The 13962-nt window shown below is 43.6% G+C and overlaps 1 protein-coding gene across 7 annotated transcripts in view; it reads right to left on the reverse strand.

Moving 5' to 3' along the window:
* Vps13d (vacuolar protein sorting 13 homolog D) overlaps positions 1-13962 on the reverse strand; it is a 234045-nt gene that overhangs the window by 161876 nt on the left and 58207 nt on the right. For all 7 annotated transcript variants that reach the window (XM_028860132.2, XM_028860131.2, XM_028860135.2 and 4 more), the window contains 3 exons: positions 6061-6283; positions 3231-3441; positions 48-219 (listed from right to left, as the gene is read on the reverse strand). In XM_028860132.2, coding sequence (XP_028715965.1) covers positions 48-219; positions 3231-3441; positions 6061-6283 — 606 coding nt within the window. The remainder of the gene's footprint in view (positions 1-47; positions 220-3230; positions 3442-6060; positions 6284-13962) is intronic.

Below are 13962 nucleotides of genomic sequence, written 5' to 3' on the forward strand. Positions count from 1 at the left end.
AGCAGAAACTACAAGTTACAGAGGAGCACCCATTCTATCTCACTCACGTGAATCCTTGGATCCTGCAGGTCGTAAGGCCGCATGAACTCTTCTATGGGCTCCCCCAGGTTGTTCTCTAGTAAGCCTCGGATCAGCTTGTATTTACACAGATCCAGGGAGCAGTGCACAGATGACAGACTGCCATGGACAGATATGTCTGCAACAGTGTGGCTTATTTCTCTATGAGAAAGAAAGGAGGCCACTCTCAGAAATAAGTCACTAACTGCCTTGGTACAGCACAGCCAAATGTAAGGCTACAATGTGGCTACTACATTATCAGCCAGTTATTCTCTAACTTCCAATGGCAAAAAAAAGTCATGCATCTCCAATGATGATGTTACTGTGACTGCCATGCTTTATCTATAGAGAGACTTTTAGCTCCCACATGTACATGGAAAAAATCCTCAGATCTAATGAGCTGGGAATGTAGCTCCGTGGTAGAGCATTAGTCTAGCACACATGGGCCCCAGGTTCCATCTCAAGCATGCCAAATAAGTGCACACACAAATATGAACATACACATACATACAAATACACATATGAACGAATTGTTTTTTATTTTACATACATGATTGTTTTGTCTGCATGTATGTCTGTACACCACATGTGTGCAGTGCCTGTAGTGTCCAGAAAAGGGGATCTTATCCCTTAGATATAGAGCTATAGGTGGTTTTCAGCTGCCATGTGGGTGCCAGGAATTGAACCCAGGTCCTTTACAAGAGCAACCAGTCCTCAAAACTGCTGAGCCATCTCTCCAACCCTAAGTTTTGTTTTGGTTTTGAGTTTGGGTTTTTGTTATGTTTTGTTTTGCCTTGTTTTGTTTTTGAAACAGTCTCATACTGTGACCCATAGTCTTGAACTCATAGCAATCCACCTGCTTCAGCCTCCTGAATATTGGGATTAAGGTGTAACCACACCAGGCCTAACTAGCCTAGTAATAAGGAAAATCTCACAAGACTCAAAAATAGCTTAAACATTCCAATTGGGGAAGTCATAAGGACCAGATGCCCAGCTCATAGCTCCAGCTCCCATAGGAGACAGAAGAAGAAACAAGTCTTTCCTCCTGAGCACAGGGGGACACTCATTAGGATAACACCTGACAGTGCCTGGAGGAGCTGGAGTGAGACTGAAGATGCCCACGGCTGCCGGGACACACATGCTTCATGCTAGGACTAAAGAGCTCTCTCTCTGCCCTCCATGGGTGCAGCAGGCATCATAGGTCCTCCATACACAAGGTCTGAATACATGAACTCAAGGACTGGGATTTAAAGAGGAAGATGTGTAAATCTATATCAAAAAAAAAAAAAAGAAAAGAAAAGAAAACCTGCTCTAAGTCTGGGGACATATATAGTTCAATGGCAGGGTACCTATCTAGCATGTACTATGTCCCTAGGTTTGACTCACAGAACTGCCCAAAATAAGTAAATAAATTTGACTTGTCTGCAAGGGAAAACCTATATATAATAAAACTGCTTTGTTTTATTTAATTTACATGAGGGGCAGGGGTAAGGTGTATACATGCTGAGTGCAGGTATCCAGGGAGGCCAGAGGTGTGGGATCCCCTGAAGCTACAAAAAAGCCACCTGACAACACAGGTGCTGGGGACCAGACTCAGGGCCTTTCAAGAGCAGCACACGCTCTTAACCACTGAGTTATCTCTCCAGGCCCACACAGAGTTTGAAAGAGCAAGAATGCAATCAACAAAGGACAACAGGGAAGCACCGCCATGTGGTGCGCTGATGGGTGGGAGTGGACAGCACATCTGCTGCTGTGTTCTCGCTGGCTGACAGAGCTGTGCCACCCCACACAGCACTGAAGGGAAGGGGAGAATTTAGAGAAGCAGAGAAGAAAAGTACTTCTTAAAAAACCATTGCTTGCAAAGAAAACCAAGAGTTCAGTCCCTAAATAAGAAGTCCTTAGGATAGCCAAGCCAAGATAGCCAAATAGAGCCCATGCCAACCATAACTGGACACCAGGAGGGAGCTCTAGAATAACAGGTTCCAGTGAGAGAAATACCCCAATAAACCTAAATGGAAAATGGCATGAAGTGAGTTGCCCAAACCTGGGGACTGGAAAGGGACTGTTTAATGAGGCTACTTTTTAAAGTGTACCCATTGCAAATATCTTTGGTTTTTTTTTGACTTTGTGAGTGTGTGTGTGTGTGTGTGTGTGTGTGTACGCGCACATGCATGTGTGTGCATATGTGTGCATGTGTGTGCAGCTGTTCATGGAAGCCAGTAGAAGGCATCAGATTCCCCAGAGATAGAGTTATATAGGTGGTTGTGAGCTGCCTGACATAGACGATAGGAATCAAACTTGGGTCTTCCAGAAGAGCAGCAAGTTCTCCTAACCATTGAGCCATCTCCAATCTCAGCAAATCTCTTTGATTGCTATCTAGACACTCTCTATCTTTCCCTGGAGTTAAAATGCAAAATGCTGCTTTCTCCCAAACCAAAGCAGCATAATGAAAGATGTCATATGCTGTAATCAGTGCGTTCAGTCCACATGTGTGGGCCAGGCAAGCAGGAGTACTCCCTAGGCCACAACAGTGCTAAATACACACCCAAGCTTTGACCCCGAGCATGACTCTGCTGGTCTAGGATCAAGTTTCCCAGGCAGTTATGAAGTCAATGAGAACTGAATCAGTGATTGCTCTCAACTACAGACACAAGCTTCCTGCACATGAGGCTAACTACAGAGTAAATTGGGGCAGCCCCTTAGTCTTCATGGAGCACTCTCAAATGGGCTTCCTGATATGGATGGGGGAAAATTGCACCAGGGCAGTTATGCAAAGTGAATGGACTTCAGGGGCTCTATTACACTTGGCCCACGTACTCCAAATGCCCACCTTTTCCAGATACCCTGCCTGTTCTCACTACCTCCCTATTACCACTTAAAGCCATGCTAAATTCCAACTCTTCCCTCTTTGTTCCCAAGGTAAGGTTACAAAAGAGTCCCCGAATCAAACACTAAGTTAGAGACATTTAACTATCTTCCTATGTCCCTAAAAAAAAAAACTTAAGCTCTGTGACAGCAGCAGTTTCTCTTTCATCACAGAAGCCCTCTTGTCTAGCACATAGCAAGGATTCAACATTCACTACATAGGTGAAGAAGTGTTCCTCACTTACCTTACAGCACTGATTTCCAGCTACTAAAATTATACTTACACGTTATTCAGATAAGACACTCACTTGTCCAAATTCCTTTCCACCTGCAATTTCAGCCTACAAGGCTCAGTTAAGAGACTTCCTCCTGTCTGGCGCACAAAATAGGAAGGGAAGACCAGGTCCCCACTGCTGTTGTCAGAGGCTTGAGAGCCCTCTCTGGGGCGTCTCTCTGCAGCAAAGATGTCCATGTCCTGCAGATCCACGACAATGCAATCCAGCAGGCAGACATGGTCTTCTACAAGGACCCAAGGGAAAAGAGGTAAGGACAAAAGTAGCATGCAGAAAGGACTGGGCTTGAGCAAACTGCAGGGTCAAAGTCAGTTCATCCTGTCCTTGAAAATCAGAACCAGTTGCTGCCTTGCTCTATACTACTCAGCAACCTGGCCATCGGGGGCCTCAAGAGCCCACCATGCATAGCATCATAGCTGTGTCCAACACATGCTGCTCCCTGCCCTCCACACCTGGCCATGCTGCTCATGTCCCAGCAGCAGAATTCTTTTTTCAAATACACACTCACTATGTTTAACCATTTCTATTACCACTGATCAAACCCAAACCACCTTCACCCTTGCCTACAACACCTCCACAAACAATCCTCCAATGTACCTATATATTTCCACATTCTCTCCACAATGCCTGGGTAAAAAAGAAACAGACTGAAAGGTTCTCTTCCTTTGGAAGCTTCAGTGGCTATGTTTAATGCAAAACTCCCTGCAAATGCCTACAAGGTCCTACCTAAGCCCACAGCCCACTTTTCGGACCTCACTTCAAGCCATTCTCCCATTTGCTCTCCAAATTTCAGGTCTCCAGGCCTTTAAATCTCCCCAAAGGCCATGCTCTTTGCTTCTTGGGCAGCCTCATCAGTACCATGACCTTCCCACCTCGATCTACATTGAGTCCTCAATTTTCTTCTTTCCCATAACATGCACTATAATCTATTAATGCTCATGTTTATCTAATATCTTTCTTCTGTAAGTACCACCCCAGGATGGACTGTAACTAAGGGGATGTTAATATGTATGCATTAATATACATATACAGGGAACAGAGTATTATAACACCCATCATTAAGCAGCAGCCTCTTCAGTTCTTGATGGTACAGTTGTACTACAGACACCCATGAGAGCAGGATGTATCTGTGAGAGAGGTATAGAACAGTGATGTCATGACCACAGAGACCCTAGGGAGCAGCTGTAGAACCTAGAACCACATGGAAACAGTGTGAAACCGCAGCCTTTATCCAACGCCAGGTACCATGGATGAACGAATTTTAGCTAAAAACATCAACTGGGTAGGAGAAATGATGTTGGAACAGACATATTCCTGTAAGACATTCCATATCTCATTGTGTATGTTTGTACATGTTCACATGTGTAGATCAATGCCCATGTACCTTCACTTGTGTGTGGCTGTCAAAGTGTCTTGTGTAGTCTTCCTCAATTGTTCTACACCTTATTTTTTGATCAAGGTCTCTCACTCAATCTGGACTGTCTGCCCAACAAGCCCCAGGGATGCCCTGCCTCCACCTCCCCAGCACTGGTATTAGACATAGGCTAGTTTGTTCAGTTTTGTTGTTGTCATTGTTTGACTTGAGTGCCGAGGAGCAAACGCCAGTCCTAATGCTTGTGTGCAAGTCCTTTACTGACTGAGCCATCTCCTTACCTGTGCCCCACCCCCACCCCCAGATCTCTTCTCACAGGCATCCACCTGTATGTCAGGCTGGCTCATGTCTAACCGTCACTATCTTAACCACTTACAGAGTGGTTCACAGCAACCTTCCAAGTACCGCCAACAGAGCTCAGAGTCTGAGTCACACCGGTCAACATCTTCTTACAAAACTCACTCACTGTCCAGCTCTACCACTTACTAGCCACATGACAAGCCAAGTTACTTCATCTCCTCCCTCCTGTGAAGGGGAGATAAACCCTGAGCAGGGTACTACAAGGATAAGTCCATGCAAATAAACACAATGGCATTTGACTCACTGATGTGTTCAAGAAAACGCCACAATTATGAACAGAATTATCTCTCGACAGCACAGCCATTAGTCTCTTTGCTCTGTCCTCTGGGACTATGAGGTCCTGCGGGGAGTCCACCAGTCCTTGGGTCTATCTAACAAAGCAGTTAGACCCTCCCTCAGTGGCCACCCTTCACTGCCCACAGCGCAGCTGCCCTGAGCTCATCTCGGCCGCCTCTTACACTATGCCTCTCTCCCAACTGAGTTCTTCACTTTCCAACACAGCATCCATCCACGACATACTGAAAACTCCAGAGCACAGATCAGGCCAGGCTCAGAATGATGGGTTCTTACATTCACAAGAGGAGCACAGTCACAACATTGGAGAGGCAGAGGCAGAAAGTAGAGGTCAAGCTAACCTAGGCTATTTACAGAGCCGTGTCCCAAAAAGCCCAGAGAAGAAAATAAATAAAAAAATAAAAAACAAGAGTACCCATAGCAGAATGACCCTTAAGCCTCACTGACACTAACCTTAGCGTCTTTGGGGCATGTGGGGGAGGGGGCAGGGATGGCCTGCAAGGACAGGGTCTGGGTAATAGCTTATGAGGACACAGGACTAGCCGGGCTGCCACCATCTGCTGGGAGCCATCTGGACCTGTAAGAGTCCCACAGACAACCAACAGCCTCTTCAGGTCTATCGCAGTTTCTAAATAAATCTACTTTAGAAGTTATCTGAGACTAAACGCACCTCTGACACTCATGCTCCAATGCAGCATGAGCCTGGTCATCACACAGATGCCAGCTCCTGTCACCCTCCGCCATGTCACCGCACTCCACAGAGCTCCCCAGAAGGCTTCAGGACAGGCCCACCTTTGCTGTGCAGCTCCTCCTTCTTACCTGGGCTGCTGGGACTTTGACTAACAGGCGGCATGGCCTGCTGCCCACGCTGCTTGATGGAGGCACTGGGCACAAACTCACTCTTCAGGCTGCCAAGGCCCATTCCTGCAGGAGGCATCATGAATAGCCCCTGTCCATGGGGTCCCTTGGGATCCTCTGTGCTTGTCATCTTTTTCACACTGTGTTTGGGGGTACCTGTTGGAGAGGCTGAAGGCACAGATTCCTAGGAGGAAGAAAAGAAAACTGGAATGCAGAGATAAGGGAGTAACAATGCCTTTCCTAGCTCAGAAGTCACATCCTAGTCCCTAGGTTCTCAAAGACTCTGCAGTAGATACACTGTCCTCAGACCCTAGACACAAGAAAGTGAGGGACGTGACACCCACCACCTCACACAATTATCTTCAAAACTGTTACCAAAGATTCCACACCTGGGGAGAATTACAGCAGCATTGCAGGAAGACACTGTCTTTTGGCTCAAGAAAAATACCAATTTGTCAAATTCAACAAAAGCAAATCTCTCAACTATTTACTGCTTTGGGGGAGACAGAAGCTAACTGTAATTTAAAAAAAAAAAAAAAAATGTACCTAGGGGACTGCAGATGTACCTAAGGTATCAGAATGCTTCCCTAGTCTGCAAAAAAAGCCCTGGGTGCAATGCCCAGCACCAAATAAACTAGATGTGGTGGCACAAGCCTGTAATCCAGGGTAGAGACAGAAGGGGTTCAAGGTTATCCTCAGCTACACATCAAGTCTGAAGGCAGCCTGGGATATAAACAAAAAGTATCTAATGGTAGTAGGACTGCAATAGTCACCACAGGAAGGTGTTTGTGCATTCGAGTCTCCCCACACTCATCTGCATTTCCCATCTAAGTAACCACAGAAATGAAACAAAAGGCAAACAAAGGAGGTGAGTCACCCATGTCAGGCTTCTGCTCATACAGAGTAAAGCCAACCCTGGGATTCTCTAGAAAGGACGGGACTCGTTTCTTGCTGAGTGCTTTTAGTTGATTCTACAGAGTGAGCCAGTCATTGGTTTCAACTTCTTCCTTGGGTCCTCAGGACCCTCAGAGCCCTGTCTGTGTGTGGCTTCTGCATCGTGGGACAGCTCCTTCTTGGCCCTATCACGTGCACCCTGGCAGCTTGAGAAGCAATGGTTCTCTGCTGCTACTGCAAGGCTCACTCCTCAGCTTTGGAATAAAAGGTGAAAACCCGGAGATCTCTCCACTTCTTGAGCAGTAATTACAGCTAACAGTAACACAAACTTCCTGCATTTTTTTTCAAGGATGATTACCAGGTAAATGCTATCATTTAAATGTTTCCACATTAAGAGTGCCCTAGTGCTCTGTTTACTTCAACCACAGAAAGTATTTTTGCTCTTTCACTTGACTTACCTCTCCATCCTCTCTGTAGTTAGCTAAAATAAATCAAGGGCTCAAGGAGATTAACTCAAAGCTTTTGAGCAACTCTGACTTAGAAATTATGGTTTAAACACAAGCTATGGTTGAGAAAAAGAAAAGGCAAATATACGCCAAAACTCCAAACATGCCTTCTGTAAGATGGGGTTTTTCTGTAAGAAACTGTCCCCACATTCAGAAGTCATAAAACGTGAGGGCACAGGGCACAAGTGCTCAAGTGACCTACAGGCTCTGCGTCAGCAGTATTTCGTGTTCTGGGCCACTGGGCTGCGTATTAGACACACCTCACACGAGCAAGAACATCAACAGGCAAGTGTAAGTACAAAGTGGAAGAGGACAGTACCAACACAGAAACCATCAGTCAACACTGAGCTCGGAAGAGGAGAGGGGAGCTGCACAGCTAAGCGAGCCAGATCCCAGATATCTGAACAAATGACACACTCCACGCAGCCTTAGGGAACTCCACCGAACAACCACAAGTGTGTAACACAGCAGCCTTCCCAGGATTTCTGGATATAAAATGAGGTCATTCAGGAAGTACTGGTCAGGGCTAAAAAGACTCTTAACACAGTCCTTAAGAAAGGCTCCTCTGCTCAGTCGAGAAGTAACTCCCCAAAGCAGCCACACAAAGTAATAAAGCAGGCCTCTCCCACAGTGAAGTATTTAAAAGGGTCAGCATTTGGGGGCTTTGACTGGTTTTATTTTGTTCTATTTTAAGTACATGAGTGTGAACTGACTGCTGAATCCCATAAGGTTGGTTTTTTTTTTCCCCAAAAAATAACCAAGAAATGAAAGGAAGGGAGGGAGGGAGGGAGGGAAGGAGGAGAATCCACATTATACCTTGAAGAAAAGGCATTCTTTGTAATTACTGCCACCTAAAACCAATCCTCAAAAACAAAGACAGGCAAGTTTTTGTCATTAAAATGCTATAATTTGTGCTGTTATTTGGCTTAACAAATATAGGACTCTTTTTGTAAAAGCATCTTGAAATAGTTTGGCAATTCTTCATCCACAGCTAACTTTGGAGCAAACTTGTCAGCTCATACACAGACACATCTGATACAATGAGTCCATTCCTTTTTCTGGAAGGGGAGAAAAACAAAACAGTGCTACTGAACTAGATTTTTGACTACAGATAACCTCCTGCCTCAAACATTTAGTGTGACCTCAAAATAAAGATATATCGATCTCTTTCTCTCTCTCTCTAATAATAAAATGTTCCACGTGGAAAAAAAAGAAAAGGAAAAAAAAAGATGTATCAAAAACACATTCCAAAGAACTCACTATGTGACTCCTGGAACTTTCTGTCACACTCCTTAGACCTCCAGAGAGGGGCTAGAGATAAAGTGTTGTCAGGAAGAGCCAAGCAGCTCATCAATAAAGCGTACATACCAGACTCATCATTACCAAGTTGCTAGGCACATACACAAGAGAAGGGGGCATGCTCCAATGCATGCGAGAGAGGTCCCTGTGCTCCTGACCCTGCAACACCCTTGCCCTACACACCAATGCGTCTGACTCTTCAGCCATGCCTTTTCTTCCACCCCTTGTAAAAGAGCCAGCCAATGTGCTTCCCCACGAGCTTCTCTACGAGCTGTTACAGCAACTTACTGGACCTGGGGAGGGACTGTGGGAACCCCCTAATCTGTCACTGGTTAGTCAGAAGCGTGAGACAACTAGAACTATGGTTGTGTCCACAGTGGGCCCAAGCTAGTTAACTTCGGGTAACTGCACCATGACTGACTTAACTCCCAGCAGGTTTCCACAAAGTTAGAAAATGGAAGGTGTACAGAAGCCTGCACAAAGATGGTGTCAGAAGTGCTATGAAGAAACAGGGTTTCTTTTTATATGTAGAGAATTTAGAATGACATACAATGGGTGTTCAACAAGCATCAGCTACTCACTGCTATTTTTACTGTTCTTAGGAGCTTACAATCAAATCTTACACTCATCTCCTTGAAGCTTCCCTCCTTTCCTATGTGACTAGCTGCTGGGTGACAAATAGGCAGAGCTGGCGAGTGTTCCAGTAAGTGCCTTTCCCACACACTAAAGATGAGTTCAAACTGAATAAGCAGATGGAATGAGGGCCTGGATATCAGCAAGGAGTGGTTGGAGCATACCCTGAGAATGGCATCTCTGCTGCTTAGAAATGTCACTCAGAGATCAGGAATACAAGGAACATTCCTAAACATAATAAAGGCAATTTACAGCAAGCCAACAGCCACCATTAAACTAAACAGAGAAAAACTCAAAGCGATACCACTAAAATCAGGAACAAGACAAGGCTGTCCACTCTCCCCATAATCTATTCAATATAGTACTTGAAGTTCTAGCTAGAGCAATAAGACAAAAAAGGAGATCAAAGGGATACAAACTGGAAAGGAAGAAGTCAAACTTTCACTATTTGCAGATGATATGATAGTATACATAAGTGACCCCAAAAATTCTACCAGGGAAATCCTACAACTGATAAACTCCTTCAGTAAAGTGGCAGGATACAAGATCAACTCAAAAAAATCAGTAGCCCTCCTCCTATATACAAATGATAAAAGGGCTGAGAAAGAAGTCAGAGAAACATCACCCTTTACAATAGCCACAAATAATATAAAATACCTTGGGATAACACTAACTAAACAAGTGAAGGACCTTTTTAATAAGAACTTTAAATCTCTAAAGAAAGAAATTGAAGAAGATATCAGAAAATGGAAGGATCTCCCATGCTCATGGTAGATAGGATTAACATAGTAAAAATGGCAATCTTACCAAAAGCAATCTATAGATTGAATGCAACCCCATCAAAATCCCAACACAATTCTTCACAGATTTGGAAAGAAAAATACTCAACTTCATATAGAAAAACAAAAGACCCAGGATAGCTAAAAGAATCCTGTATAATAAAGCAACCTCTGGAGGCATCACCATCCCTGACCTCAAGCTCTACTATAGAGCTATAGTAAATAAAAACAGCTTGGTCCACAGTATATAAAGAACTCAAGAAACTAGACATCAAAATACTGAACAGTCCAATTAAAAAAATGGGCTAAAGAGCTAAACAGAGAATTCACAAAACAAGAACTACAAATGGCTGAAAGACATTTAAAGAAATGCTCAACATCCTTAATCATCAGAGAAATGCAAATCAAAACGACTCTGAGATACCACCTGACACCTGTCAGAATGGCTGCGATCAAAAACACCAATGACAACCAATGTTGGAGAGGATGTGGAGCAAAGGGAACACTCCTCCACTGTTGGTGGGAATGTAAACTTGTACAACCACTGTGGAAAGCAGTAGGGCGGTTTCTCAGAAAATTAGAAATCGAACTACCTCAAGACCCAGCCATATCACTCTTGGGCATATACCCAAAGAATGCTCAATCATACCACAAAGATAGGTGCTCAACTATCTTCATAGCAGCACTATTTGTAATAGCCAGAACCTGGAAACAACCTAGATGCCCGTCAACGGAAGAATGGATGGAAAAAATGTGGTACATATACACAATGGAGTACTACTCAGCAGAGAAAAACAATGAAAGCATGAAATTTGCAGGCAAATGGATGGAACTAGAAAAAATCATCCTGAGTGAGGTAACCCAAACCCAGAAAGACAGTCATGGTATGAACTCACTCATAAGTGGATTCTAGATATAAAATAAAGAACAATCAGACCACAACCCATAGAACCATAGAGGCTATATATATATAGCATGGAGGTCCCTAGGATGGCTGTGGCTTATAATAAATTTCCATTTTACTCAATTATTGAAAAAAAATAGCCAAATGAATGGAAACACATGAACTATGAACCAAAGGCTGAGGGGCACCCAGCTGGATCAGTCCCTCTGAATTGGTGAGACAGTTGATTGGCTTGATCAGTTTGGGAGGCAACCAGGCAGTGGGACCAAGTCCTGTGCTCATTGCATGAGTTGGCTGTTTGAAACCTGGAGCTTATGCAGGGACACTTGGCTCAGTCTGGGAGGAAGGGACTGGACCTGCCTGTACTGAGTCTACCAGGTTGATCGCAGTCCGCAGGGGAGGATTTGCCCTGGAGGAGGCAATGGGGGTAGGCCAGGGTTAAGGGGAGAGGGTGGGAGGGGGGAGAATAGGGGAACCCATGGCTGATATGTAGAACTGAATGGTATTGTAAAATTAAAAAAAAAAAAATTAAAAAAAAAAACAAAACAACAGCTTGGTACTGGTATAAAAACCAACATACGGATCAATGGAATCGAATTGAAGACCTTGACATTAATCCACGCACATATGAACACCTGGTTTTTGACAAAGGAGCCAAAACTATACAATGGAAAAAAGAAAGTATCTTCAACAATGGTGCTGGCATAACTGGATGTCAATATGTAAAAGATTACAAATAGATCCATATCTGTCACCATGCACAAAACTCAAGTCCAAGTGGATCAAAGACCTGAACATAAATTCAGTTACACTAAACTTAATAGAAGAGAAAGTAGGAAGTACTCTTGAAGGCATTGGCACCGGAGACCATTTCCTAAATATAACACCAGCAGCACAGACACTGAGCACACTTAATAAATGGGACCTCTTGAAACTGAGAAGCTTTTGCAGGGCAAAAGACACAGTCAATAAAACAAAAAGACAGCCTACAGAATGGGAAAAGATCTTCACCAACCCCACATCTGACAGAAGACTGATCTCCACAGTATATAAAGAACTCAAGAAACTAGACATCAAAATACTGAACAATCGAATTAAAAAATGGGCTAAAAAGCTAAACAGAGAATTCACAAAAGAAGAATCACAAATGGCTGAAAGACATTTAAAGAAATGCTCAACATCCTTAATCATCAGAGAAATGCAAATCAAAATGACTCTGAGATACCACCTTACACCTGTCAGAATGGCTATGATCAAAAACACTAATGACAATCAATGTTGGAGAGGATATGGAGCAAAGGGAACACTCCTCCACTGTTGGTGGGAATGTAAACTTGTACAACCACTGTGGAAAGCAGTAGGGCGGTTTCTCAGAAAATTGGAAATCGAACTACCCCAAGACCCAGCCATATCACTCTTGGGCATATACCCAAGGAATGCTCAATCATACCACAAAGATAGGTGCTCAACTATCTTCATAGCAGCACTATTTGTAATAGCCAGAACCTGGAAACAACCTAGATGCCCGTCAACTGAAGAATGGATTAAGAAAATGTGGTATATATACACAATGGAGTACTACTCAGCAGGAAAAAAAACAATGAAAGCATGAAATTTGCAGGCAAATGGATGGAACTAGAAAAAAATCATCCTGAGTAAGGTAACCCAAACTCAGAAGGACAAACATAGTATGTACTCACTTATAAGTGGATTCTAGATATAAAGCAAAGAACAATCAGACTGCAACCCACAGAACCATGGAGACTATATAGCAGGGGGGACCCTAGAATGACTGTGGCTTATAATAAGTTTGGTTTTACTGAGCAAGCCTCATTGAAACATTTCACTATTAAGATAAGAATTTATACTGTATCAAGCTGATAATAGAAAAATAAATTAATTAATTTTTTTTTTTTTAAAAAAGAGCTGTTTGTGCTCTTAACCCTTGGGGAAAAAAAAAAAAAAAAGAAATGTCACTCAGGCTCCTGGAAGGCAGAAACCAGTGAGGAGATGGATCATCAGCGTGTCTCCAAGGCCCACTCAGCTTCGAAACTCACTGTCTGTTCATACTCAAAGAGCCCTGGCTTTCCCAAATACAAATGTCCAGGTCATTTAAATCTGCAAAGCAGGACATGAGCTAACATTTTACCACTAAGATATTTTTAATTGTCTTCAGGTAAAAACTAGACTAAATCAGGAAAACAACTCATCTAGAAAGGAATGCCTTTTTTAAAAAGTTTAATTTACAACCAAAAAAAAAAAAAAGGCCGGGCGTTGGTGGCGCACGCCTTTAATCCCAGCACTCGGGAGGCAGAGCCAGGCGGATCTCTGTGAGTTCGAGGCCAGCCTGGGCTACCAAGTGAGCTCCAGGAAAGGCGCAAAGCTACACAGAGAAACCCTGTCTCGAAAAACCAAAAAAAAAAAAAAAAAAAAAAAAAAAAAAAAAAAGTTTGATTTACTATTACTATGTAGGTACATGATGTGTGAGTGTGAGTATGGGTACATGTGGGCATCAGAAAACAACTTTTGGGAATCAGTTCTCTCCTTCGCTATGGGTTCCAGGGATTGGACTCAGGTGATCAGGCTGAGTGGCAAGTGCTCTTATCCACCCAGTGATCTGTCCCCCAGGAATGCTTTTATGCTTGCAGAGAACACTGTAACCCATGGAAGACTGGTCCCACAGGGTGTTAGCTGAAACAAGTTAATAGCACTTAATGAGGGTTACAATTTAACACTATTTCAGCTGGAAAGGTTAGGTGAAATGTCAATAACATGCTACAGAAATCTCCCAGCTACAGGACCTCAGAAGTTAACAGCAGCCCCTGAGCTGTAGACTGGGAATTTTTCA

This window comes from Peromyscus leucopus, chromosome 2 (genome assembly GCF_004664715.2).
Source record: "Peromyscus leucopus breed LL Stock chromosome 2, UCI_PerLeu_2.1, whole genome shotgun sequence".
NCBI lineage: Eukaryota > Metazoa > Chordata > Mammalia > Rodentia > Cricetidae > Peromyscus > Peromyscus leucopus.